This window comes from Polistes fuscatus, unplaced genomic scaffold (genome assembly GCF_010416935.1).
Source record: "Polistes fuscatus isolate 324 unplaced genomic scaffold, CU_Pfus_HIC Scaffold5, whole genome shotgun sequence".
In the NCBI taxonomy this organism is placed as follows: domain Eukaryota; kingdom Metazoa; phylum Arthropoda; class Insecta; order Hymenoptera; family Vespidae; genus Polistes; species Polistes fuscatus.
Window position 1 is genome coordinate 5,246,659 of NW_025113129.1, and position 25,380 is coordinate 5,272,038.

General features: G+C 28.3%; 1 protein-coding gene across 1 annotated transcript in view; it reads right to left on the minus strand.

Annotated features, from left to right (window-relative positions):
* LOC122522467 (trissin receptor) overlaps positions 1-22,729 on the minus strand; it is a 107,495-nt gene extending 84,766 nt beyond the window's left edge. The window contains 3 exon segments of the mRNA XM_043643636.1: positions 11,737-11,927; positions 21,221-21,720; positions 22,674-22,729. Of these exon segments, the coding sequence (XP_043499571.1) occupies positions 11,737-11,927; positions 21,221-21,273 (244 nt within the window). The 5' untranslated portion in view covers positions 21,274-21,720; positions 22,674-22,729.
* Positions 22,730-25,380: the final 2,651 nt, after the last annotated feature.

Sequence of the window (25,380 nt, forward strand, 5' to 3'; positions counted from 1 at the left end):
CGTTGACTGGACTATAAAACTGACTCGTGAAAGTTCCTTTGAGTCGATCGATATCACTGATACAACCTCTCTCTCTCTCTCTCTTTCCCTCTCTTATTTCTCTCTTGCTAAGCCATATTCGCTTATTAGAATCGTTAATTACCTTCGATTATGTACGTTTTAATGCATCCTGATTTACCACGTCACGTTCGTTTTAATTTCCTTTCCTTTTATTATTATTTTTTTTTTTAAATACTCTACGCTCGGTTGACACTCGTCCTTGCGCGTCCTTGTTATTCAGTGATTTTTAAGCCTGTAGTACATACATATATTTTTATCCGTCTATCTTTCTTTCTCTCGTTTTTGATATTTCTTCTTTTTTTACCTTTCCATCTATCGGGTTTTTTCTTTTCACTCATTTTATTGCAGTTTGTGTTTCTTTTTTTTGTATTTTTTATTTATTTTTTTTTTTAATGTATTATATTACATTTAGATAAGCGTATTGTAGTTACTATTGTTGAATTATTAATAGACGTTGAAAGATTTGTAAAACAGCAAATGTATAAATTAGTTCTATACTAGTGGGAAATAAAAAAGTATAATATATTTCTATTGAAACATTGAAACAGGGCAAGGACATTGGTGGAAAATCTCTCCCTTGAGACTTTCCCCCCCTTCCTCTCTTTTACGTTGATATCCACAAAAAATATAAGAAAAGAAAAAGACAAAAGTAGATAGTAAAAACAAACCCAATTGTGAAACTACTATACTTGCACGCATATCCACACACAGAAATTCAAACAGCAACATTATTTTATTTATTTGTCAAAGGAATTGCAAAGACAAATGAAAACCGGATTATAAAATTATTTAATCCTTTTCTAAATTCTTTTCTGTATGAACATAACAGTACAATTAAAATGTAATTTCACAAATGCCATTAAAACCGCGAGAAAATGTAACGAGCTCGACTTTTCAATTCTTCTTCTATAATTTTTATTCGCTAAAGCTTCTAAATACCATGTTATTTCTGTAGCTAATCTACATGGAATTAATTTACATTACGTATTCAACGACAAACTATTTCTGACGTCTACCTTACTCTGTAACACCAAATGTTGCGTGAAACTCTCACATTTATTTCTACTATTGTTCGTTATCCTAAGTCTAATAATAGAAAACTTTGTTGTTCCCGATTCGGAAATCTATTATAATATCGATTAATACGATTGTTAACGCTTATTGTAGGTGTACGTTTTCATTCATTTAATAAGCAATATTAAAAAACATATGATTCCTTAATTCTTACAATTAAATTATTTCTTTTCAAACTTCAGCCCCTTCTCGGAACATATGTGGCTTTTTTACGATACTCGAATAGGTCATTATATTATTTATCATAATTTTAAACATTTTGAATATGCAAACAACGAACAAATTATTGCGTTCAACTGAAAGAAATTGTAAAATAAAAAACAACTAATCATTATTACTTTTATCTATTAAATGTTAACAATTTTGAAACATCGAAAATTCAGTTATTATCTTTAAATTTTTCTAATGCATTGGCAACTATTTTAGGTTACTCTAATATAACAAACTACTCGTACATGTCAATTAATAATATATATTAATCACATTATAATTCTATTTAGGAATGCAGTTCTATTAGGTATACATACGTCACGAAACATGCTCGAACTCAGGAGATAAGAGTAAGATCACTGTATAAACGATTACGTTTTATAGATCAAAATATATCAAGCGGCTTTTGTAATAGTATGTTTATTCTTGATAATTTTAATTCGTAATTTATTGATAATAAACGAAAATCGAATTTCTCATCGCGTACGCGTTACGCCTTTATAGGCCAGTCAACGAGGGCCAAACATCGACCTTTTTTACTAACAGCTTCAAAATTTGACCTAAGGGAAGTTGACGACGCTGAATCAAATGGTGCTAATTATAATAAAATCAGCAACCGGCATCTTATGGAAAAGGGTAAAAAAGGTAAAATATAGCCTTATCTTAGAATCTAGACATTTAATCGAAAAAGTTTCAAACAAAAGTTGTAGAGAATTGAAAAATACATACAAAAATGTTCTATGGTTTATCTTCGTATCTGCAAAAATAAACGAGAAAAGTGGTCAAAGTATTGTAAGAGTGGGAAGCAAGTATCGCCCCTCTGTCGCTTTTTACACGCGAGCGAGCTAGTTGCGTGCGAGCGTCCGTGTGCACTAAACACACAACGAAGGATCTTCGGCAATCTTCGAGACTCTCGCGTCTTGAATGAAAGTGCGAGTGAGTGAGAGAACAACCAATATGTATTCTCTCTTTTTATTTGTTCATGCGATAACGAGTATTTTTGCTTTGGCCATCGATTGTTGAGCGTTCTGTATACGAGTGCGAGTGAGACAATAAACTGATATTTCTCTTTTTATTTTTTTTCACTCGGTAGCGAGAATTTTACGCTTGGCCATCGTGCGTCGAGCGTTCTGTATATCTATATATATCGACGTATAAGCGCGGCATTTTTAAATCGAATCTTGATGCTTAAGGCACACCGTTTCTTTATTTATTGTCAAAAATAATGAACCTTGTATAAAAAAAATAATTCATTTTAACAGAAACTATTATTATTTAGTTGAGAGTAAAAATAATGAATTAATTTGTGTCTCGCCATAAAATTAATTAGAATAATTAATTGATATAAATTCTTTGCCTCACAAAATTAATTTGTATATCAAATTGAATACATATTTGAAAAAGAAGAATTTTATATCTGCACATAAAATTAATTCAAGATATACAGGAAACGATATTCTAAAAACGTGGAATTATTTTTTGTCTATACATAATTTTAATCCATTTTTATTATGTTATAAGAAAACAGTAATGCATTCTGATTCATCTTCGAAGTATTAAGAAATGTACGAAATAAAGTGAGCTATTATCAAGTGTTGCTTTAGCGTAAGTAGTAACGTCTTTGCTTCTCGCGCTGGTTATAACGTTCGATTCTTTGTGGGGGAATTTTTTTTTTATAATTTTTTCTATCCTTAGGTTATATAATTATTTTACTTTTCCTAATTTCTAATTATATATAGAAAAAAATTGAAATTATTACAAAAAAATTAAAAGCAATAAATTTTTTTACACCCTCACAAATAAAAGAAGATTTATTACCCAAATTACAAATTCACCCTGTAAATATCATCCTAAAATATCTCGTTTCGGCACGTTAAAAATTAATTTTGTTATTTATTGGATATATTTAATTTATAATTAGTAACTTATTACTCGAGTAATAATGTTGATTTCTTAATAAATTTTATATCGTTAGTGCAAATTAAAAAAAAATCTGAGGTGGGACTCACTGACCGTCTCCTTGTTAAGGATAGAAAAACTTATAAAAAAAATAATTCCGCCACAAAGAATCGAACGTTAAATACCCAGCGCGAGAAGCGAAGACGTTACTAGTTACGCTAACGCACCACTTGATAATTATTCAATTTTTTTTTTCATACATTTTCATGGAAATAAAAATGCATTACTGTTTTCTTATAACATAATAAAAATGGATTAAAATTATGTATAGACAAAAAATAAATTCCACGTTTTTAGAATATCGTTTCCTGTATATCTTGAATTAATTTTATGTGCAGATATAAAATTCTTCTTTTTCAAATATGTATTCAATTTGATATACAAATTAATTTTTGTGAGGCAAAGAATTTATATCAATTAATTATTCTAATTAATTTTATGGCGAGACACAAAATTAATTCATTATTTTTACTCTCAACTAAATAATAATAGTTTCTGTTAAAATGAATTATTTTTTTTTTATACAAGGTTCATTATTTTTGACAATAAATAAAGAAACGGTGTGCCTTAAGCATCAAGATTCGATTTAAAAATGCCGCGCTTATACGTCGATATATATAGATATACAGAACGCTCGACGCACGATGGCCAAGCGTAAAATTCTCGCTACCGAGTGAAAAAAAATAAAAAGAGAAATATCAGTTTATTGTCTCACTCGCACTCGTATACAGAACGCTCAACAATCGATGGCCAAAGCAAAAATACTCGTTATCGCATGAACAAATAAAAAGAGAGAAAATACATATTGGTTTGTTCTCTCACTCGCACTTTCATTCAAGACCGAGAGTCTCGAAGATTGCCGAAGATCCTTCGTTTGTGTTTAGTGCACACGGACGCTCGCACGCAACTAGCTCGCTCGCGTGTAAAAAGCGACGGAGGGATAAGACTTGCTTTCCCCCACTCTACAATTATTATTTTTCAATATTTCTCGCTTATTTTTGCAGATACTAAGATAAACCTTAGAATATTTTTTATGTATTTTTCAATTCTCTACAACTTTTGTTTGAAACTTTTTTCGATTAAATGCCTAGATTCTAAGATAAGTCCATATCTTACCCTTTTTTACCCTTTTTCTCAAAACCTCGGGATCAGCTTTAAATAAAATTAGCACCATTCGATTCAGCGTCGTCAACTTACCCTTAGGTCAAATATGCAGGCGTTTAGCTAAAAAAGTCGATGTTAGGCCATCGTTACTGGCCTAAACAGAAAATGTCAAATATATGTCCACCTACGTTTGATCTTAAAAACATTCATTTGTTTGACCTAAAAAGAATAACAAAATCTTTTTTCTCGAAATAAAATGTTCAGAATTTTTCTAATGAAAAGTGTACCATTAAAAATATAATTGTAAAATATATTCTTAAAAAAAATCATAAATTTATATCTCAATCTATTATTATCATTATAGAAATTTTATATAAAACTGCTAAAAAAAATGATTTTTCTACGAGTAATATATAAAAAAAAGGAAAACGTCAAAAGTGTGCACTGAGTTAATAATTTTGTTCCTTTTAAAAGAATAATAATATGTAAAACAATAGTGTTCCGTTTAATTAAAAAAAAAACAACTTTTTAGCTGAAGTCTTTTTCTCTTCCATTTTGTCGCAAATCCTATTGTTTGTTATTTTTTTTCTTTACTTTTTATCCATTCGAACCCTTTTCTCCCTTTTTCAGACGTTCTACGATCGATCACTCGGTGTTTTGTTCGTTTATATCCTTTACGCAAGTATCTCTTTTTCCTATTTTTTTCTTTTTCCTCTTCTTAATTTTACCCTTTTCCTATTTCTTTGATGATGTTTCTCTTCGCACGTTTCTTTTTTTTCCTTGAAAGATCTATCTTGAATATTTCTTCTTTTTCTTTTCTTTTTTTTTTTTTCATACACTTTTTCTCACTTTACTGTCTCCGTCAACGTTTACGTATGTGGTGTTTACAAATACATAGAAAAATATACGTAGGAAGAGTATACATAAAAGTGATCGATCGAATTTCATTTGGTCACGTTCATACACACACACACGTATAAACTATTCTTACGTTAGAAAAAGATAGAAAAAATACATACACACACCACAAAAACACAAATGCATACAAATAAATTCATAAACTTGTTATCTTTTCAATGAATAAAATTCAGTTATCTGTGTAACTGTCTACTGTTCTAAAATCTAACGAAAACAAATGTATTATAGCTACGTGATTTTAAACAATTTACGATTCTAACGCTTTGTTATATTTATTTAGAAGAAAGGTTACACGTATGCAGGTATTAGCAATGCTTCTTTGAAACGGCAAAAGGTTTAATCAAATATGTAGACAAAATTGTACTCAAAGAGTAGCAACATGTGTAATACAACCACAAAGACTTTGACGTATAGCTATCAGTATAATTAAGAGTAAGAGTAGCATACCACACATGAATCTATTGATAACCCCTTTGACATCGAACTCTTGTCAGCTGCATTGAGTCTGAGTAGATATCCGGTAAAGACCGCTTACTAGTTAAATTTACTTTTAAGTTGTATAATCATGGTTTTTATGAATAAAAATGATCAAATGTTTACTCATTTTAACTTTAATCATTTATCTATCACATATTTTTTACACGATTAATAAAAAAAAGGATAACAAAAAATAAAATATAAGATTTATATAATAAATATTATTTGTAATGTAGCGTGCAAAAAAGTGATTGGTTCGGACAGATTTGACAGAGGAGTGGGAAAAGCGCGAGTAGGGTAGGAAATAGGGAAACAGAGTGAATGGAGGAGTATGGTTATAAAGCACGTATCGTGATCATGTAATTAATTAACATATAATACGATTATTGAAATAAACTTATTCTGTTTGCATACCAAGATATTTTGCTTGTTTTGTTCTTATCTTACCGTTTAACACACAAACGTTGGAAAGATTCTGACAGTAATTTAAATAATATTAGAAATATAAAAATAATATGGTAGAGTAATAGTAATTTATTTTTTTCAGCTCATAGCTAAGAAATGAAAGTATGTTTACCATTGGTTTTTCCTTTTTACGATATAAACTTTCTTTTCTTTAAAATATATTAAAATAATATTTATAATTTAATAATTTAATGTATTAAATTTAATTGCTAATTTTAATATATAATGATATTTAATATATGTAGTATTTATTGTATATTGAATATTAATGAGTAGGCGTGCGTGTGGGTTGTTTAAACAAAGAGATTAAATAATATATAATATATGTATAAAGTTAATAATATAATAGTAAAACATATAAATAATAACGAACATAAATATCAGCTAAATAATTACCAGCTAATAAAAGTCAAACAAATGTAGGCGTTGGAGGGTTGTTTAAACTGATTATGAGAGAGAGAGAGAGAGAGAGAGAGAAGACAAGGCAAACAATTTATTTCAAAATAGTGTATCAATTGCATTTTATGTCGGCTCAACGAACATTCTTATTAACGTCATCGGGACAATAAATTTCATTTAGATTTCCAAAAGCTTTCCATTTCTCGAGCAAGAGTAAGAAAGTTTCATTCTCGAGTTTCTAAGCGAAGAAGCAAGTAGGAACTTGGCTAAGTTTTAATCTTAATCTTTTGAGGGTTCGATATAAGCACATCCGATTGAAGCTTACCCATTCCTCTCACTGCACCTTTTATCGTGCATATGGTGACTTCGAAAGCTCATTATGCGGATCTTACAACTTGCCAGGAAACATTAGTACAAATTTGATATTATTAAACTACATGGTTATATGTCTTTACAAAATATTCTCTCCAAAAAATCAAACTTTTCTTCAAAAAATCAAACGTATCTTTATTTTAATTTATTTTTTTGTGTGTGATTGTTAAATTTTTTATAAAATTTATTACATATTTAAGATATTTAAAATTACCAAATAACGTTCCTGCAAATTCAATACTTATACTCGGTTATGTTTCATTCCAAGTAGTCTTTTAAAAATCAAACTTTTAACACGAATTTTTACTGTAATTATTTTTGTATGATTTATTAAATTTAAACAAATAACAATTCTCTTTATATTAAGATATCTTTAATTTTTATTAAAAAAGTCATTATTTATGAACGAAGATTTATTTATCTTGTTGTCTTTCGAAGGCTAATTTTATCAAGAAGAAAAGTATAGATCGTAAGTTCGATTAATCTTTGTTTTGAAGTTATAGAAATCTTATATTAAGCGAAAGCAATGTTTATCACGTGTCACATCGTCATGTGATATAAATATATTTTATTATTTTCTTTACGATTCGGAATATCGGAAATCATTTTTCTGACAACGTTTTCCTATTTGCATGATGCATGTATTGCGTGTGTTGTTTGCATATCGCGTGCTTTTATTCTCTCGAATTTTTTATTTGCCTAGTAACTTTTACAATTCAACGAAGTTGAAAAGATCCTACCAAAAAGGTTTTTTTTCCTATTAATTTTTTATATTTTCTTTTCCGCATAACATTACGTAGAAAGAAACTTACAAATAAATAATAAACGTTTCTATTATGTTAAAATTAAATTACAAGTTCTGCCTTTGTATTTTTTTTTTTTAAGTTAAATTCAATTATCATAATAATATGTATAATAAAATATAAACCTCACCCTTTCTTCTGTTATTTATTTATCTTCATTTTTTATAACAATCTTTTATTATTTTTATATAAATGCGATATGTATTTTGTTTAATAAAATATTGTCTATAAATTAGACGAAATCTTGAAGTATCGCAATTAATTTATATTACCAATACCCAGTTTAATAATATCGAACTTGACGAACATTTATTATTTTCTGCCAGATTTTAATTAAAAAGTATATTATAGATATATACAACATATTAGGTGTACAAATAAGTTTCCGCCGTTTTAATGTAGATAGCGCGGCGCGGAGTTTCCGGTAACTTTCGCAGATGATATCCTGCTTAAAAATTAGTTTGGACGTTTAAGAACAACATAACCTATTAATATTATTGATCTCATATTGGTAAAATATAATTTTTTTTAGTTGAAAATGTCCAAATTTGAGCCAAATAAGCGTCATTTGCGGGAAATATTAGTTTACTTCTTTAATATAAAGAAATTTGCTGCTGAGGCGCATCGATTGCTCGTAGAAGCATATGGTGAGACTGCTTTGAGTGAGAGAACGTGTCGTGAGTGGTTTCAAAAGTTTAAAAACGGTGATTTCGACGTAGAAGACAAAGATCGCAGTGGAAGGCCAAAAATTTACGAGGATGCAGAATTGGAGGAAATATTGGAGGAAGATTCATCTCAAACACAAAAAGAACTTTCTGTAACATTAGAAGTCACTCAGCAAGCAGTCTCACATCGTTTAAAATCATTAGGAATGATTAATAAACAAGGAAATTGGGTTCCGTACGAATTAAAGCCGAGAGATATTGAACGCCGATTATGCTTAAGTGAAATACTGCTTGCTAGACATAAAAAAAGGGTTTTTTACATCGTATCATCACTGGTGACGAGAAATGGATACATTATGATAATCCAAAAAGAAGAAAATCATGGGGATAACCAAGCCATGCGTCAACATCAACAGCAAAACCGAATATTCACGGAAAAAAACTCATGCTGTGTATTTGGTGGGATCAGCTGGGTGTAGTGTATTATGAGTTGCTTAATCCGAGCGAAACAATCACCGGAGCCCTCTATCGAACACAATTAATGAGATTGAGCCGAGCTCTGAAGGAAAAACGCCCTCAATACTATTCTAGACACGAAAAAATTATTCTCCTGCATGACAATGCTCGTCCACATGTAGCGGCTCCCGTGAAAAAGTATTTGGAAACACTTGATTGGGAAGTGTTACCCCACCCGCCGTATTCACCAGACATTGCACCGTCCGATTATCACCTATTTCGGTCCATGGCACATGCTCTGTCGGTGCAGCGGTTCAAATCATATGAAGATACCAAAAATTGGGTTGATTCGTGGATAGCCTCAAAAGATAAGGAGTTCTTCAGACGTGGGATCCGAATGTTGCCTGAGAGATGGGAAAAAGTCATTGCAAGTGATGGACATTATTTTAAATAACCTTAAAATTACCATTCTTCTAGAATAAATACTTAATTTTTAATAAAAAACGGCGGAAACTTATTTGTACACCTAATATATATATAAATAAGTAGTATATCACGTATATTAATTTATAGTGGTAGTTCGATTCAAACTCTCATTCGATCATTAGTTTTCGTTCCAAAACTTATCTCCTACACATGTCTTCTTCTTCTTCTTCATTCTTTAATTTAGGCAAGTTGCCTGTTTCGTAACGACGTTTTTCTGCCTATTGCACTGTTAAATTGTCGCACCATCGTTTTCGTGGGCGCCCCGCACTTCTGCGGCCAATCGGTGATTTATCCCGTGCAATTCTGCCGATTCTTGTTGTCCATTCTGCTAATAGACAGAGTGTCGTTTCTATGAGCCGCAAATTTTTTTTTACGTTGGGTAGGGAGCTAACCTGATCCAACAACCTTCCTCCTTTTCCCGGGCTTAGGACCGGCAACATGATCGCTGACCTTGATCCGTCCAGCAATCATGCAGGCGGAGTTATATATATATGTATTATGTATAATATGTCGAAACCAGGTGATTCAAAACTAATCACGTTAATCTCTATATAAATTACACGTAGCATGTGGAAACGAATCATCTGCGGTATAAAATAAATCAACGTAAATACATGTTAAATGTTATTTATTTATTTATTTATGAGTAGAGTAGAATGTGTTCGATAATTATTTTTTAGATTTATATGCACATTTATTCTTTTTTTATATTTATTTAAATTGAAAAGTATTTATCTATCTAGAGTTTCATTCATTATTTTTAATGAATTATTTTTTATTTATCACATTTGATATTACTTTTGAGAGAGTTGCATATTTATAGGTATACATGTGTAGGAGAACTCCGCCTGCATGATCGCTGGACGGATCAAGGTCAGCGATCATGTTGCCGGTCCTAAGCCCGGGAAAAGGAGGAAGGTTGTTGGATCAGGTTAGCTCCCTACCCAACGTAAAAAAAAATTTGCGGCTCATAGAAACGACACTCTGTCTATTAGCAGAATGGACAACAAGAATCGGCAGAATTGCACGGGATAAATCACCGATTGGCCGCAGAAGTACGGGGCGCCCACGAAGGTGATGGTGCGACGGTTTGACAGTGCAATAGGCAGAAAAACGTCGTTACGAAACAGGCAACTTGCCTAAATTAAAGAATGAAGAAGAAGAAGAAGAAGAAGAAGAAGAAGATATTCGATATAGCACAAAAAACGAGAATTTCTTTAGGGTGTATGCGTAGGTGTGTAAGTGTGCGTGTATCTGTAAGCATTTTTTTTCTTTTTAATCTATGGCAAAGGATTTCGTTTTCTAAACATTACCCAAGAGGCTTAGGTGTATATATATATATATATATATATATACTTTTTATATAATACTTTCGTCCCTTTTATGTTCTATTTCTGTCCCTGTCCCCCACGTTTATTTTCTTTCTTTTTATTTTTAGAAAAAAAAGCCAAGAATTGTTATAGCATAGGAGCATGGTTTTTATGATTTCTCTACGATAATATCACCTTAAAGTTAGACCGAATTGTGCTGATTGTATGATCTTTAAACTCATTAATATCTTGTTTTCGTGAAAAGTATTTTTTTCTTTAAATATACAAGAGTTATGTTAATTTGTGACAATGCAGGAACACTGTTTTCGAGATGGAAAGATTATTAAATTTGAATGGAAAACAATTTCTTTTTCTCTTTCTGTTTCTTTCGATTTTCATTATTTTTATACGTAAATTTTTTACTACTATGATCAGGCTTATGTTTTTATTGCAGCTGTTCTTTTTGTATAGATGCGTAGGTATGTTGTAATTACTATTATTATTACTATTACTATTATTACTGCTATTCCAAATAATGTGAATAATATAAGCAAAATTTAGTATTCATTTCAAATTACTTTTAGTGTAGGTGGTGCAGTAAAGTTAACAATAAATATATTTTATAAGATGAATTTCTAATAAAGATTAATTAAAGAATTTTTTTGTTTTCTTTTATAAACTTTTCAATTAATTACTTATCATTTAATTTATTATTACTTCAATATTGTTGCATAATAAAAATATTATCTTTATTAATGATAAAATTTAATTACTTTTAATGAAAAAATTATGAACGTAAAATAAATTAGATAAAAGAATCTTAAATATGAAAATGCAAACCAATGACATTACATTGTTTGTTTAAATAATTATTTAATATAGAAATTGGGTCGTAATAATTATGATGATCTCATTATGAGTTTTATTTATCATTATTTATCATTATAAATTTATTTGTCTAAATAAATGTTTACTCACCGAAAAGGCAGCAAACGAAAACGACAGTGTAGAGTAAAATAAAAACCACTTTAATGTCGGTCCTATCGAAGATGTAATCTTCTGACATAGAATCATTATAAAACAGATGATAGTTACTTTGATTGTAGATGAAAGTTTCATTTATATTATTATCCAATTCGTAAACGTTCATTTCCGGATCGTTGTTTATTCTGAAAAAATAATGAAAAACAAGAGATTATATTTTCGAAATGTTCCAAATAGATTTAATTTTTCGTTATCACAAAAAAACGTTTAAAAGATATTTAAATTTTTAATCGACCAACGAAAAATGGTCGAATATATTTGTTTATATTAAATTTTTACAATATAAAATATTATTTATTATCTGTCTATCTTTCTTTCTTCTTTTTTTTCAGATTCATTTATATAATTGAATAGAAAACAACGAAACGTTTTTCGAATTTTTATCTTTATTATTATTATTATTTCGAACGAATGTAATTGAATATTTCAGAAAACCGTTTGCTACACAAGTGATTTGTTTGCAATGGTGACAGAAAATTTGTTGGGACGTTCTTTCCGCTCTCTAACTCTTTGATTTAAATTAGATAATTTTTGTAAATTACAAAGATATTATTTACATAAAACAGGTGAAAATTGAAGCTTATTATAAAATAAATATAACGGAACGATTTACATTGCTATTAAATTTAAATTAAATCGTAACACGAATTTCATTAAAAGTATAAATAAGAAAATTAATAAAATGAGGTAGAATAAAAGTAAAATAAATATCATCGTTTAATAAGAAACAGAGATAGATCGTTTAAAAGAGATAGAGAAAAGAAATTAGGTATGTTGAAGAGGAAAATAATGGTTAGAAAGTTAGAATTCTAACAAATGAAATGTCTACTACGATAAAGTATACTAAATTACTGACATTTTATATTAAATGCATGTTCACGGATTTTCTATCTTTTGTTTAATCATTCCTGATTTATCGTCCAGTTTCTAGTATTCAAAGCAGTGTGGAAAATTAATTACGTGAGACGAACACATTTTTTAAATCTCTCTCTTTCTCTTTCTTTGTATGTATTTTGTTTGAATGTATAAAAGGAAAATATTTAAATATAAGTATATTTAAATATTAAATGTCGGCTACACATTTGTTTCTTAAATGTTTTATTACACATTTTTACACATTTTTATTACACAATTTTATTACACATACATTAAAAACGCATTGCGTTATAAAAATTTATTTAAAAGTTTATAATAATTTTTGTTACTTGATTTGTAAATTAAGTGATTTTTTATGTTATGTATAATGTAAATATTTTGTATTTATTATTAATTATTGTACAGTATAATATAGTTGTTTGGTGTTATTTATAGTACGTTGTAGTAATTATAATATTACTTAATTCTTGATCGAATATAAAACTTGTTATTTTATTTATTGTTAACTTTGTAATAATTTGTTTTCTTTAAATTTCTTTATTAGCTAATTTTAAATAGTATATTTTTCATTATTTTATAGTATAATGATTTAGTATTTTTCATAAATTTTAATCTCATATAGTTTTTAATTAATAATATCTATATATATATATATATAAATTATTTTATTTTATTTATTATTTTTATTCATAAGGATTCACAAAGATCGTAACATTTTATTTGAAATCCTTCCCTTTTGAGGAATTCGTTTTAGAAATAGAAAAGAAGGGCCAGGAAGAAATAAAAAAGAAAATGATAAATAAGATTATCTCGAAAAAGTTATCTTGAAAAAGTTGAAATTTTTCTTTTAAATCGGCCATTTGCAATTCTTTGAGTTTTAACTAAAAAAGTAAATGGTACGAAGTATATATTCTTCTTTGGTAAAAATTCACGTAGCTATTGTTGGACTTAAGTTCAGATATTTAATTTGCTTTCTTTACGATAGAAACTTTTCAAGGACTACCTTCGTCCTATCGGTATCTTATCTTTTTCTATAGTTATTCAAATAAACAATAATATTTTTATATATTTTTAAGATAATAAATATTAAATAAGAAACAATAAATTTATTTTATAAGCAAATGGATTGAAAAGTTGTGAGCCTATCACATTATTCATCTATTTAAGTAAAATTATTTTAATAAATTTGTTTAAATAATATATTTGCGATTTATTGTATTAAGATAAATTTTGTTATTGAAATATTTCTAATTATTTACTAAGACGTTTTTTATATCAACCGATCAAAATATTTTAACAATTAACGCGAAAAGTTATTTGAAATGAAATAGAATGCAAAATTCGTTTAACATCCAGTCGAAAATTAAAAATTAAAACTATTGCAATTTTTTATCTCAGATTTTAGAATATAATTCTGCATCTAAAATAAATCCTCAACTATTACGAATATTATATGTTATGTATTATTATACTACAATATTTTACTTTAATTTTAGAATATTTGAACTTTCGAATGTTCGAACTAATCGTGCTCACATTTTTGATGAACATAAATTTATATATATAATAAATCGCAAAATCAATTAGGCAGAATCAAGTTGTATTTACGAGAATAACATTTAAACAATATACGCGGATAGGTTTAAAAGTTTTGAGCCATAACAAAAAATCTTCTATTTTTTCTTTTCTTTTTAAATAAAAGTTATTCTTTTATTGAGACTCAAAGCCTTTCAACTAACATACGTGTAATAAAAAAATATACAATGCAATAATTAATTGTAAAATATAGATGATAATTAATTTGTTATTATTACACTTTTTATCTCTCTTTCTCTTTGCTTAATTTGTCTATCACTGTCTTTCTTTCTCTCTTTCTAAATTGATATTCCATTGTATACATATATATGGACATAAATAGATATATAGTTAGCATACACGATCAGCATTCGATTGGAGTTTGTATTAACATATGATGCCGGAATATTTGATCCTCATAGCGAATGAGCCAGCATTGCATTCGTCTCGGTATTCTGCGATCGGTATTATTTGTATTTATGTGTTTAAGGACGTTCTACGAGATCGTGTATTTGAAACCAAAGGAAAAGATGATGGTAATCAATAAGAGACCATAATAAAAGAAGAAAAACCTTACTGCCTTTATCATTCTTTTTCTTTATATCTGAATAACAAGGTAATTTTTTCAAAGAAGTTTTCATGAAAAATATGGACAAGAATTTGTCTTCCTTTACTTCTTTCTTCCTTCTTTCCTTCCTTCCTTTTTTCTTTCTTTTATTCTTTTTTTCTTAATGAACACTAATTATTTTCTTTTTTAAACGCCTATACGTTTTTAATATTCCTAAATATTTTATTCAATTTCTGTGAATTCAATAATTGTTTTATTTTAATTTTTATCTTACAATAATTACTAGGAAATTATATTTCATATTTTGTTATCAAAGATTATGTTTTAAAAATTTGTTATAATTTTTTTTTATACATAAGATTATTATTATTTATTTATTTATTTATTTATTTATTTATTTATTTATTTAACGCAGAGATATATAGTAAAATTTGTTGTGAAACAATTGTAAAGGGAATAAATCCTTCAAATCCGTAAAAGGGAGAGTAATAAAGATATATGACTATTATTATTATTTATTAAGTTATAGAATCCCTTTCCCGGTAATCGTTAGTAAATACGGACGTGTTTATCTACCGCTCCTGAGAATATGAGTATTTAAATAATATGTATGTCAAGATACAGTATAATGTACGTTAGTTTTACATCGCAGAAACAAGGATGAAGTGACTAGTGTCCTAGTGAGGTAACACTGTGCACCCTCGCGGGTAACCGCGCGTTCAAGCCTATGGAAAAAAGTTTTGACCATGGAAATTAACAATATTCCACCTCTTAAAATCGTTAATAATGGCAACAGATTCATTATTCAAAATACCGAAACAAGTCAATCGTCTAGGGAACCAAAACAATCATCTAACTTTGCTTATACACAAAAGAGAATAATCAAAATCGACAATAGAAACTCGTCTATAGAAAGCGAGATAGATACAAATTTCGAAGATTCGCTAAACTGGATACCTGCTAAGTCAACCAAATTACAAAATTCAAAAAAATGCAACATAAGTGAACCAAAAAACAACAATAATAACTCTACCGCACCATTAAAAACGCCAAGCATCCAAATTAGGGATCAAAAATAACTTCATCACGAGGTAAAACACTAGATTCATACATATTCAACACAAATTTAGACATCCTCACGACAGGCGAACCAACCTACTGGCTCTCAGCTTATAACAAAACTCCCGAATTACTAGACTTTGGCATCCTAAAAGGCTTAAATCTACTTCACTTTAAAATTGAATCATCTCTTGAACTCAACTCTGACCATTCACCCATAATAATCACATACCAGAACAAACCTATCCTATATAAAAAATCACCAACTCTGTGCAATGGAAGTACAAACTGGATGATCTTTAAAGAAATCTTAGAATCAAAATTGAACTGTAATATTCCGCTCAAGACCTCTTTTCAAATAGAAAAAGTAATTAATAATTTAACAGATGCTAAACAAGAAGAAGCGTGAGTGTCTACATCTCAAAATATCTTACCCAGAAAAACCCCGTCATATCCTAGCAATATTTTGCATAAAATAAAATTAAAAAGGCAAGCTCAAGCTAGGTGGCAGAAAAATAAAAGAAGTAGTAATAAAAAACTACTTAACAAATTAACTAAAGTTGTTAAGCATAGCATACGGGATCACAACAATGCAGAATTCGAAAGATACCTGACATCATTTTCATCTCACGAAGATACTAACTACTTTCTCTGGAAAATAGCAAAAAGATTTAAAAGACCAGTAAAATCAATACCAGCCATACGAAATCTTGACGGCTCATGGGCGAAAAGCACAGAAAAACAAGCAGAACTCTAGTAACAAACCTAGAAAATATATTCACAGACACTAACGTAAACGACTTCGGAAGCAAAACACAATCTTATGAAAACATTAATAGCACAACAGCCGAAGAAATTAGAATGCTAATATCACAAATCAAAATAAGAAAGGCACCAAGTTACGATCTAATAAATGGTAGAATACTAAAAGAACTGCCACATAAAGCAATTAGGATACTCACAATATTATTTAACGCAATATTACGTGTCCATCACTTCCCAAATACTTGGAAACTCGCGGAAATTATAATGCTCCCTAAACCTTATAAAGATCCGCATGATGTAAGCTCTTATAGACCGACATCGCTCTTACCATTACTATCTAAACTGCTGAAAAAAATAATATACAAAAGAATGAAACGAATAATTTCTGACAAAAACCTGATTCCTGACCATCAATTTGGATTCCGAAACAAACATTCTACCGTTGAACAAATACACAGACTAACTAATATGATAATCACAGCTTTAGAAAATAAAGAGTACTGTTCCGCCGTCTTCATAGATGTAGACAAAGTTTTTGATAAAGCTACGGATAAAAAACGGATTATTACAAACAATCAATAAACACTTTCCACACTCGTATTACAAACTCCTAAAATTTAACTAACCTTCCTAACAAAACATTCTACGTAAAAATAAAAGACACTCATTCGAACATCAAATCTGGGGTAATATCAATAATAATCAAAGCTGAAGTTCCGCAGGGAAGTATCCTCGAACCAATTCTCTACATCCTCTATACAGCAGACATACCAATAAAAGCAAACTGTACAGTCTTAACATTTACAGATGACACAGCAATGCTTATCATAAACAAGGACCCGCAACAAGCAATTCAATTGTTACAAAAACAAATCGACTCTCTCGAAGAATGGTTACGTAATAGGAAGATCATGGAAAACTCTATCAAGTGTAAACATATCACATTTACATTGATGAAAAACCAAATACCGAAACTATAACTATATAATACAGAAATTCCGCAAGTAACGACGGTCAAGTATTTGGGACTACATCTAGGTTCCAAACTAACATGAAAAAAGCATATAAATGCCAAAATTGAACAAATTCGTCTAAAAAGAAGACCAATGGCTTGGCTTACTGGTAAAAAATCTAAACTTAGCATAGAGAACAAACTAATAATTTACAAAATAATAATAAAACCAATCTGGACCAATGGAATACCGCTATGGGGTATAGCAGCGAAAAGTCACATTGCCAAGCTCGTGGCTCAACAATCTATAACCCTACGCACAATCATGAATGCTCCATGGTACGTCCGTAACGAAGAAATAAGAAAGAACTTCCCACGAAAGAAGAAGAAATAACCAAGACAATCTGCAGATACAAAAGAAGAATTGATACACACATAAACCCGCTAGCCAACGATAACTACAACCAATATATCCCTAAAAGGCTGAAAAGAATCCATCCTGGAGACCTAGTAAAAAATTAAACCTAACCGAAATAAATGACAATAGCGACGCTATTTCATCTTAGAAACCGTCCACGTGTTATCTTTATTCGCTAATATAACAATTTACCAAATGTCTACGGACAAATTGTAAAGATGTATGGAGTTAGTAAAAAAAAAAAAAAGTTATAGAATTATATAAGTATACAGCATTTAATTTATTATATTTAATTTTTTAAATCATTCTGTTCGTTCATTCAATGGCATCTTTCTTTTCTTTTAATTTGCATTTATCAATCATAAAATTTAAAAAACAGGAGTTCTTTTATTCTATTTGGGCTAGAAATGTTCTTTTTTCTCTAATGTGAATGATTATTCATTCGGCTATATTTTAACTATTTAAATTTCAAAAAAAAAAGAACAAAGATAGAGATAGAAAGACAGTAATATGATTATTAATTACGTATAGAACAACCATTAATTGGATCGTGTTAGAATATTATGGATTTTTCTACAAATTATAGAGAAAAGTACTTTTAAAATTTAATAGTAAATAGAGAAATCGAATTGAATTTGTCGATGTGAGAATCATGGTGTTAAAACGTGAAGAAGCATAGATTATAATCAGAGTAAATTCTTTCTATAATAAAAAAAAAAGAAGAAAGAAAGAGAGAAAGAGAGAGAGAGAGAGAGAGAGAAGTAGATTAAACATCATCCAATTGAAAAGAAATCAATTTCCTTCCATCGCGAATAACTTAGAAAATTATTGTCGCAGTTCGTTTCGATGATTTTTTTAAGATTGAATGAAATATTTCAATTCTATTTATGTCTTTTCTTATTTTACTTTTTTATATAATCTTAATTTTTGTCCCGAAAAAAAAATTATATTGAACGTTAGCGTTGGTAATTTAAAACTTTTAAGATTGAATGAAATATTCCAATTCTATTGTCTTTTCTTATTTCATTTTTTTGTATTATCTTATTATTTTTTCCGAAACAAAAAATTATATTGAATGTTCACGTTGGTAATTTAAAACTTTTAAATTCAATTAGATATTTAAATTCTATTCGTGTCTTTTCTTTTCTTATTTTATTTTATTTTGTTTTATTTGACTTTATTATCTTATTGTTTGTAAATAACCCTTTTTCTTTCTAAATAAAAATTGTATCGAGTGTTCGCGTTGGTAATTTAAAAAGGTCGATTCTAATTATATATCGATAACGTTAAAAAGTTATAACGAGATAATGGATCTAATGTGTTATACACTTTCTTATCAATTATTATCAAACTAAATATTTGCGATGTCATGTAATAACTATACATTTATTATATATATTATATAAAAAAAAAAGATCATACATTTCTATTTTTCTTTCATATAATATAATTGATAATATCAGATATTATATCGACGATTATTATCGAAACCATAAATCACATTGCAATTCCAATGTATGAGATTGTTTAAAGAAACGTGTGGGTGTTAACGTTTTCATTTTTTACTGGAAATAGAAAAAAACAAAAAGAAGAAAAAATAAATTGATAAATCAACAAGAAACGTGGATATCGTTTATCCTGGGGAAAAAGAAATGAAAATTTCAAGGAGGTTCGCGTCGAGGGAAATGTAAACGAATGAGTGACGAACGGATAGGTCAAGTTCGTAGATTCTTATCGTGACTAGAATTCTATCTGATTCTATCCCCGGTTGTAACTACGAAGCTTTTTACAGTATATAAATGATGTTTACTTTTGTTCCTTTTTTTTTCCTTTTTCTGATTATTACTATTACTATTTTTATGATTATTTTTTTCCATACAAGCAGTCTCAACAAATCGTATCGCAGTAGATAGGGTTTTGTGCGTAAGCCAAGAAATCGGAATGTTTAGCAAAAGTTTTAATTAAACTTTCTGAACTAAGCAAGTAAGTTATATATATTTGAGTTGGAAGTTCATTCTTACATTTCCAACATCATCGTTACCTTCTTAAAGTAAGTTGTCTTAATTCTATTTATTATTTACTTCTATCATAAATCTAGCAATTTTATTATATTTTATTGAATCTTTTAAAGATTAATCTACCAATTATAATATTTTATTTAATATTATATTTAATTTAAAATAAAATGAATTTACCACAAAAATTTAATATTTTATATTATATATTATTATTAAATAAATATTATAATAATAATAATAATATTTAATATAAATCTATATATGAACATTTATGAATATATATTTAATATATAAATATTTATAAATTTAATAATTAATATATTGTATTATTAAAAAAAAGATAACAGAATTGAAATTGAATAAAATGATTTATTAGAAAACTAACGTTATATATATTAGAGATATTTTTTTTCTGGAATTGTAATCAAACTGTTTTTATTATTTATGCGTGTGTATTTCTATTAAATAAAAGATAAGAAAGAGGAAAAAAACAATGTAGAACGTAAATCGAATTAACGATTGATTAGAAAGAAATTTCATTAGTAACAATACTCTATCGAATTTAACCAAATCGATCGATCGATTTTAATGGTTTGTATCCTTTTAATGACAATGATATCCTTCAATGTATCCTGAGTTCACAAATAGCAAATAATTGCATCTTATAGTTTATTTTAAATAACAAGAAGAACAAGAAGATTCTATTTTTTGATACAAATAAATAGAAATTCTGTATTTTATTGATTGAAAATTAACAATCAGTATTCTCTAATAATTTTGTTTAAACGTATTTAGTCATAAGATGGTATACTTTAATAGTAATTTTCAATGTTCATTTTCATTGTAATAAAATATCAAAGATAATTTAATAATAAAATACCTTGCCTAAAAACGCCTGGCATTTCCCACTTCGTCTATAACATATATATTCATTTCTTCATCTTAATTTTCACGTATACATTTTAAATAAGAATCTTATAATTTGTTTAAAAAAAAATAGGCAATATATGATACGAACTTAATTATCATATAAAATATTAAATTTATATTCAATATAATTTTGTATTAATTTAATATTGAATTATACTAATTCAAGAGGATTAATTTTTAGTTATAAATTTTAAATAATAATCTAAGAATTTGTTTATAACGTGATTAAATTAAAAAAACAGTAAAAAAATTGTTACCTTAAAATCGTGTCCTCGCCAATTAACAGCATTTCTTCCGTGATAGCCTTCATAGTTTCTTTTTATCTTCCAAAAAATTTACAATCTTCCTTTAATTTAAAAATCCACTTTCATTCGTAAATAACAAAAAAAATATTGAAGAATAAATCTTCGATCGTTGTTTCTTCGTACGTAATTTTTTTTACGTGTAAATATAATATAAATAAATAAATATATCCTTATAGATTTTGATGATTAAAAACATATTTTCATTTCTTCGAATCGAATCATCTTATTGATATTATCTTCTTCGGTCCTGTTATACTAACAAATTTACTACTACTACTATTATAAATATTATTTATTAATATTATTATTATTATTACTACTCGTCATAGTGTCCTTCGCGTGACAATTAATGTTTGCTTTTCTTTTTCTCTACTTTCTTTCTTTATTTCTTTTTTTTTCTCTAAAAATCCCGATATGAACCAAGCCGATAACAGACACGTCACAGCATCTCCCTGCACATTTCGATAACAAAGTAAATCAAATGATTAATACGACTATCTCCTCCCACCTCTCCTTCTTTTTTTCCCAAGTGAGACATCAATTATTTTGTTCGAATTGATGCGAGCTGATATCGTTATCACTGATTTCTCCTTACTAAAGTCATTATAATTACGTCAGCTATTATTTGTATTATTTTTAACTAATTCTTTCGAATCCAATTTAACCCATTTATTAACCTCATTCGATGTTTATAATTTAACATCTATCATTCACATCGTTTATTTATTCGTTTCTTATCATGAATATAATTCATACACACTATAATATTTATTCAATTAATTAGTAATATTTATTACTAATTTATATTGATATTTATATTTTAAGTTATTAATTTTTTAATTTTTTCATTGTTTATCAGTTAACTCATGTGTACACATTATTTCTTTATTCGTATTTCATTATTAATTATGCTTATATTATTTATTTAATTAATCATTAATATTTATACTAATTTATATCAGTATTATATAACAATTTACCAAATGTCTACCGACAAATTGTAAAGATGTATGGAGTTAATACAAAAAAAAAAAAAAATATCAGTAATAATACTTTAAGATATAAATTTTTTAACATTTTTCAAAGTTCGTAATTTAACCCGTACATACACATAATTTTTACATTCATTTATATATCATAAAAATATTATATATGCACTACATTATTTATTTGATTAATTACTATTATTCATGCTAATTTTTAAACATTTATACTTTAGTTTCGTGCTTTGTTTTTTTTTAAATTAATTACGATGCATTAAAAGTTAGTTTTTTTTTAACTTTATTTACTTGCTGATATTGAATTAATTTTTATTGATTATTCAATTTATTTGCTTTATTTATTATTATCCGTCTATCTAGATTTTTATTTAATTTTTCTTTATTAATTCAATAATGAAATATACTTTATCACAAATCTGACGAAACGAAGAATTGTTTTTTTTTCTCGTAGTTGTTTACAATTTGAATTGAAAATAATGTATAGTTAATAAAAATCTACTTGAAATAGAATAAGATAATAATGTTAACGTTATCGTCGACGTTACGCGCGGAACTGATCGCAAAGGATTCTCGTTTACCCTCTACTACTAGGCCAGTCAACGCGGGCCAAAAACTGACCTTTTAGCTGATCGCTTCAAAATTTGACCTAAGGGTAAGTTGTCGACGCTGAATCGAATGGTGCTAATTATAATAAGGTCAGCAACCGGCATCTTGGGGAAAAAGGGTAAAAAAGGGTAAAATATAGCCTTATCTTAGAATCTAGGCATTTAATCGAAAAAAGTTTCAAACAAAAGTTGTAGAGAATTGAAAAATACTAAAAAAATGTTCTATGAGTTATCTTCGTATTTTCAAAAATAAGCGCATAAAATTGGATTGAAGATGGGAAAAAAATTGTAAGAGTGGGAGAAAGCAAGCTTATCCCTCCGTCGCGTTTTACACGCGAGCGAGCTAGTGTGCGTGCGAGCGTCCGTGTGCACTAATACACAAACGAAGGATCTTCGGCAATCTTCGGGACTCTCGGTCTTGAATGAAAGTGCGAGTGAGAGAACAAACCAATACTTCTCTCTTTTTATTTATCATGCGATAACGAGTATTATTGTCCTTGGCCATCGATTGTTGAGCCTTCTGATATTTCTCTTTTTATATTTTTTCTTTCGGTAGCAAGAATTTTACGTCTTGGCCATCGAGCGTCGAGCCTTTTGTATACGAGTGCGAGTGAGAAAGAAAACCGATATTTCTCTCTTTCTATTTTTTCTTTCGGTAGCGAGAATTCTTCGTTTTGGCCATCGTGCGTCGAGCGTTTTGTATATCTATATATATCGGCGTATAAGCGCGGCATTTTTAAATCGAATCTTGATGCTTATGGCACGCCGTTTTTTTATTTATTGTGAAAAATAATGAACCTTGAGTAAAAAAAAAAAATAATTCATTTTAACAGAAACTATTATTATTTAGTTGAGAGTAAAAATAATGAATTAATTTTGTGTCTCGCCATAAAATTAATTAGAATAATTAATTGATATAAATTCGTTGCCTCACAAAAATTTATTTGTATATCAAATTGAATACGTATTCTTTGTAAGACGAAATTTAAAATTTAAATATTTTTCTTAATAAATTTTGTATTTTATAAAATTTTAAATTACTGATTTTTTGTCTTGTAAAAATTTATTTGTGTATCAAATTGAATACATATTTGAAAAAAAATAATTTTATCTCTACACATAAAATTAATTCAAGGAAAAGATATTCTAAAAACATGGAATTTTTTTTTTTGTCTACACATATAATTTTTATTCATTTTTATTTTGTTATAAGAAAACAGTAATGCATTTTTATTCAGCTTCAAAGTCATAAAAATTGTACAAAAAAAATTTAATACTTGTCAAGTGGCGCGTTAGCGTAAGTAGTATCGTCTTTGATTCTCGTTAGTTGTTAATATTATTATTTATTAAGTTAATATTATCCTACTGCGAAAAAATTAAAGGAGGTATGCGTGGCGGCACGTTGCAATATAAATTTATTGCCTCTCAAAAATTCTTAAAAAAAGATAGTAATATTTTTTTATATGTTATTCCTGCCGGTAATACCTGAGGAATAGATCTAAGATAGTTGTGTAAATATTCGAAACCGATCGGTCCAGCCGTTTCTCGAAACAGTCGATACAGTATATGTATTTCGAAGATAATTTAAAGCGTTGGTTTAGTTTATTGTTTGGTTTTGAACGTTCCGGCATTGGCGATGGTTTAAAAATTTTTCGTGGGATGAAGATTTTACATGAGAACTCTTTATTAAATTAACTTGCTTCAAGGGTTACAACCAGAGTTTTTTAAAAAATATTACCTACTTATTTTTGTTTATCTTTAGATTATCAACTCCTTTAGAATTCTTTATCCCCATAGAATTCTTTATCCCCATAGAATTCCTATACAAATAATTTTATCTCGTGCGGTAGGCTGCTCGGTTCGGCGTAATGTGACAATCTGTATTTCGAAGATAACTTAAAGCGTTAGTTTGGTTTATTATAAAAAGCGTTTTCAAAGCCGGCGAGTAATATCTCTCCGAAACGGCTGGACCGATCGGTTTCGAATCTTTACACAACTATCTTAGATCTTTTCCTCAGGTATTGCCGGCAGGAATAACATGTAAAAAAATATTACTATCTTTTAAACTTTCTCCTATCGTCTTCCGATTGTAATTGTTGCTATGATATCTTTCGAGACATAGGCGTTGAAGCGAGTTAATTTAATAAAGAGTTCTCATGTAAAATCTTCATCCCACGAAAAATTTTTAAACCATCGCCAATGCCGGAACGTTCGAAACCAAACAATAAACTAAACCAACGCTTTAAATTATCTTCGAAATACATATACTGTATCGACTGTTTCGAGAAACGGCTGGACCGATCGGTTTCGAATATTTACACAACTATCTTAGATCTATTCCTCAGGTATTACCGGCAGGAATAACATATAAAAAAATATTACTATCTTTTTTTAAGAATTTTTGAGAGGCAATAAATTTATATTGCAACGTGCCGCCACGCATACCTCCTTTAATTTTTCGCAGTAGGATAATATTAACTTAATAAATAATAATATTAACAACTAA